We start from the raw sequence: 5,199 nt of genomic DNA on the forward strand, positions 1-5,199 counted from the left end.
GACCTGCCTGCGGCCACTCTTCCTCCACTGCAGTCGGAGAGACCGTTTAAAAGTCAGCTCCTTGGGACTTCCCTAGTGGCGCAGTGGATGAGAATCCACCTGCCAATGCAGGGGAACACGAGTTCATTCCCGGGTCTGGGAAGATTCCACGTGCCACAGGGCTACTATGCCTGGGCTCCACAACTACTGAGCCCGTGCTCTGGAGCCCATGCAACTCCTGAGCCTGTGTGCCTCGAGCCTCTGCTCTGCACCAAGAGAAGCCACTGCAATGAGAAGCCCGCACGCTGCAACGAAGAGTAGCCCCCACTCACTGCAGCTAGAGAAAGCCTGCATGCAGCAATGAAGACCCAGCACAGCCAAAAATAAATAAACAAATAATGCTAAATCAACCGTGGACTACAAGGCCCCACATCATCTGGCCCCTGCCCATCTCTGCAGACTCATCCTTCACTCGGTGTCCTCGAGGCACACGGGCCTCTGTGCTGTTCCTTGAGCATCAAAGCACGGCTATGCCACAGGGCCTTTGCACGTGCAGCTTCCACCACCTCATCTCTTCACATCCCCCTCGTGCAGGGCTCTGGTCAAACGTCACCTCACTGAGATCCTCCCCGTCCACTACCCCACCTCTTTCTATTCCTCTTGCCCACTTTATTTTTCTGTGTGCTGCCCTATTGCAACCTGGTGTTTGGGGTTTTTGCTTTGTGTTTGTCTGTCTCCTGTCATTAGAATGTAAGCAATTCATGGGTCCCCAGCACCAAGCATAATTCCTGGCACAGAGGTGGTGTTCAATAAATATTTACTGAATTCATAAATGACAAATCTAAGGAGTCAACATACAGACTGGGGCCCAATACAGAGTAAATATCCACTGACTCTTAGGTGTCATTTTAATGGCATCATCACTCCTCTTGCTACCACCTAGCCTCTCAGGTGCGGTGTGATCTCACCTGTATGGTCTTCCTAGCACACCTCCTGATCATCCCACCCCACACTAAATGCTCTGACCAGCCTGAACCCATGGGCTCATGAGCAGGTCACTCAGCTTCACTCTTTGTAAAATGAGACAGGTATATTTTACATTGGTACATTTGAAGTTAATCTTACACAAACACACCACTGTATATAAAACAGATAAACAACAAGGATTTACTGTATAGCACAGAGAACTATATTCAATATCTCATAATAACCCCTAATGGAAAAGAATCTGAAAAGAAATATATGCATACTGGGCTTCCAAGATGGCACTAGTGGTAAAGAAACCACCTGCCAATGCAGGAGACCCAAGAGATGTGGGTTCAATCCTTGAGTCGGGAAGATCCCCTGGAGGAGGGCACAGCAACCCACCCCAGTGTTCTTGCCTGGAGAATCCCATGGTCAGAGGAGCCTGGTGGGCTACAGTCCACAGGGTTCCAAAGCGACACGACTGAAGTGACTTAGCATGCATGCATGCATGCACACACATGTATAACTGAATCACTTTGCTCTAAACCTGAAACTTACACAATATCATAAATCAACTGTTTCCATTTTTTTTTAAATTAATCTTATAAAATCCAAGCAAGTGTCCTTTACAGTCTGAACAAATACTCTGGGACTCTCCAAGGAATTTCTCTGCTGCTCTCCAGTGGGGAAGTACATGCAAACTGGGATTTTGGTTACCACACACTAGGTGCTTGCCATCAGCCAGGTGCTGGACTTGACTCCTCCTCATACGCATTATCTCATTAACCCTCAGGACAACACTTCATGCGAGATACACATGATCATCTCTGTCTTACAGGTGAAGGAACTGAGGCTCAGGGGCCGAAAGTAATATTCCCAAAGTCATTTCAGTAGCAAGAAGTAGCATCAAGAGGAACTTCTCTGGTGGTCCAATGGTTAAGAATCTATCTTCCAGGGTAGGGGATATAGGTTCAATCCCTGGTCGGGGAACTAAGAGCCACATGCCGTGGTGTGATGAAGCCTGCATGCCACAACTGAGAAGCAACAAAAGACTCTTGTGCTGCAACAAAGACCCACTGTAGCCAAAAAAAAATTTTTTCTAAAGAAGCAGAATTGAAAAAAAAAAAAAGAAACAGCATCAAGATTGAACACTACCTACATTTTGAGCTGGTTTTTGGCTCTAGATTATGCTCACAACAGTCTGTGGGGTAGTAGAGTCATTTTACAAAGGAGGAAGCTGAGGGTCAGAAGGTCTCAGCTGTGCAGTTATCGTCATTGTCATCACCATCACCGCCGCCACTTAGTGAGCACTGATTTTACTAGGTTCTGCTATGGGCTCATTTTGCCAGCAAGGTACTTATTAACGGGACCATTTGATAGATGAGAGACATCAGGTTCAGCGAAGTTAAGAACCTTGCCCAGTAAGTCAGAGGCTTCCAAGCCCGAGCCAGGAACCTCTCCACACACGGTGACTCTGCCTCCAGAGACTCCAGGAGAGGCAGGAAGTACTCACAGCTTAAGGACCGCCGACCGCTTCCCCAGCATCATGTTCACGAAGTCTCGGTAGGAGATGGTGTCGCTGACCCCACCTGTCACCTCCGAGATCATCTTCTTCATCTCCAGGTGGGTCTTGGGGACCCCAAGCTTCTCCATCATCCTCTTCAAAGACATCAGATCTGCCAGAGAAGAAGCAGATCTGTTAAGTGGGGAAAGGCTGCTGGGCCGAGTTGGGAAGCTCCTAGGCAGCACCCCATGCCCAGAAGAAGCCCGGGAGGATGGCCCCTCCCTGGAGACTGCAGGCAATGACTTTTCTCCTCTCGGAAGAATAAGCCCATCACACCCTCCCTGCCCACTTCAGAGGCAGTATGGACTAGGGGTTAGGGACGTGGGCTTCTAAAGTCAGGCAGACATGGGTTGGAATACAGCTCTGCTATTCTTGGCCGTGGGATGTGGGGCAAACTCCTTAATCTCTCTGAACCTCCTGCCATCAGTGATCAAATAGTCAATGGGATTATGTGGAGTGAGGATGCACAGGACGCCCCTGACACACAGCTTCTCTTCATTCTGTTTTTTCTCTGCTGCCGCCTGCGGTTCAGGTGAACATGAGTCCCCTGCTCCAGCCACCCGGGAAATTGAGTCCAGCGAAGTGGGATCAGAGAGTCGGCCTGACCCACGCATCAGAAATTGCTTTCCCGGTGCTGGCTGCCAGCTTCTCCCCGACCTGCCTCTCCCACCCCACAGTCCCAGGCTCCACTTTGCTGGAAGGGAGACAGGGCCCAGAACAGCCCACAGAACAAGAAAGCCAACAAATGAACCAAATTCAAGAAAAACAAGGGAGGCACCCCGAGGAGCTGCTGCCTCTGACCTCCTGGCTCCCAAGATCTGAGGCAATTTCCTTCGGATTGTTCCACAAACAATGGGTGAGCAAACAGTGGAGTGGGGGTAGGGCAGGGGCCAATTTTAGGGCCGGGGGAGTGGTGGACCAGCTCCCCGGAGAGGCAGGGTGGGCCATACTGATGTCAGACCGAGGTGCCAGGATGTCCAGGACATTTCAATGAAAGCTGGACAACGCTCTACAGGAAGGAGTGAACTGTTCCCCACACGCTGTGGGCCAAACTAAATTGGCAAGACCTTTCCGGATGGCAATTTGGCAAGATGCTTCAAAAGCCTTTAACCCAGAATGCCTAATTCCTGAGATACACTCTAAAGAAATAATCAGCAGTGTGGACAGAGATTCACGCACAAAGACATCCTTCATGGGATTATCAGTAAGACTTAAAACCAGACGTTGTCTGAAAGGGCAATGCTAAGGTGTTGGGTGAATAAATTATAGTCCATTCCCACAATGGAATATTATGCAGCCATTAATTATATTTCAAAAAAATGAATCATATGTCAAAATACAAACAATATATTATTTTTTTTAAAAAGGTTCTAAAGCGGTATAAAACTGCTTGTGATTAGCACAAAGAATGGAAGGAAGCTATTTCTGGGAGGTGGGGTTGTGGCGATGTATTTTGTCGCTGTGCTTTGTGGTGATTTCCAAACCATTTTATAGTGATGATGTATTAATTTTAGTAACGCCCTATTTTTAAAGAGCTTCCCTGGTGGTTCAGATGGTAAAGAATCTGCCTGCAATGCAGGAGACCCGGCTTCAATCCCTGGGTGGGGAAGATCCCCTGCAGAAGGGAATGGCAACCCACTCCAGTATTCTTGTCTGGGAATCCCATGGACAAAGGAGCTTGGCAGGCTACAGTCCATGGGGTCGCAAAGAGTCGGACATGACTCAATGACGAACACTTTCACATTTCATTTTTAAAGAAAACAGGATACAAATATTCAAAAAAGGAGAAAAACGAGAGAAGACAGAGGAGGAGAAGAAATGCTGGAAGGAGGGTCCACTAGGAAACCACAGGCTGGTGAGGCAGGAGGACTCTCTGACCTGCCACCCCTGACCCATCAAACTGCCTCCCCTCCCCCGGCCCAGCACCCTTGGGGTCTCACTTACCAATCTCTCCCTCATTGTTCAGGTCAAACTCCATGTACTTCTCTGGAAATCACAGAGCAAAAACTGGCATTAGCAGGGCCCCAGTGACTCCCCTGGGGGGTAACTGGCTGGGTCTTCAGGGGGCCCATACCAGCCTCCTCATCCCACGAGGGGGGCTCGATGCAAGTCCTGTCATCTCAGCTGTTGTCTCTGGAGAAATGGCTCACCCCACTGCACCTTTTGACAGCAGGCGAGGTAGAGAAAGGTGCCCAGGGCCCACTCTGACCCTCTGCCAAGATGGGCAGCTGCTTTCCCCCAGGCCCCTAGCAGTGCGGGCTGGCTGCATCCCAACCATCTGTGAAGAGACTGAAATAAATACCCGGCCCCAGGGAGGCGGATCTGCAGGATTTGGGAAGCAGATCTTGGGGGCCGGAATTGGTGGGTTTTCAGAGCATCTCAGGTGATTCAGATGGGCAGCTGGGTGAGAGAACCTCCAAGCTAAGAAGTCCCCACAGTTCTGATCTTTTGTGGGGGGCTCATGGGCCTCACTGAGAACCTGATGCCCTTTTGGGACAAATGCCCATGCACCCGCCCTTGACCGCAGTGTGGCACGTATAGTGCCCAGGGGTCCCCGGACACTCCTCGCAAACCTCACTACAGACTTGGAGTTCAACCTCTGGGATCAAGGGGTCGGAGGAATGAGCCTGGTATCTCCTGACAAGGCAGTGTGTGCAGGGAAGTCCTGTGGCCTTGGGCAGATCGCCCCT

General features: G+C 50.0%; 1 protein-coding gene across 1 annotated transcript in view; it reads right to left on the bottom strand.

The window, feature by feature from the left end:
- AIF1L (allograft inflammatory factor 1-like) overlaps window positions 1-5,199 on the bottom strand; it is an 11,061-nt gene that overhangs the window by 3,851 nt on the left and 2,011 nt on the right. The window contains exons 2-3 of the mRNA XM_010856795.1: window positions 4,454-4,495; window positions 2,459-2,621 (exon numbers count right to left, since the gene is read on the bottom strand). Of these exons, the coding sequence (XP_010855097.1) occupies window positions 2,459-2,621; window positions 4,454-4,487 (197 nt within the window). The 5' untranslated portion in view covers window positions 4,488-4,495. The remainder of the gene's footprint in view (window positions 1-2,458; window positions 2,622-4,453; window positions 4,496-5,199) is intronic.

The sequence above is a fragment of the Bison bison genome, unplaced genomic scaffold, assembly GCF_000754665.1.
Source record: "Bison bison bison isolate TAMUID 2011002044 unplaced genomic scaffold, Bison_UMD1.0 scf7180017864375, whole genome shotgun sequence".
Classification (NCBI taxonomy): Eukaryota; Metazoa; Chordata; class Mammalia; order Artiodactyla; family Bovidae; genus Bison; species Bison bison.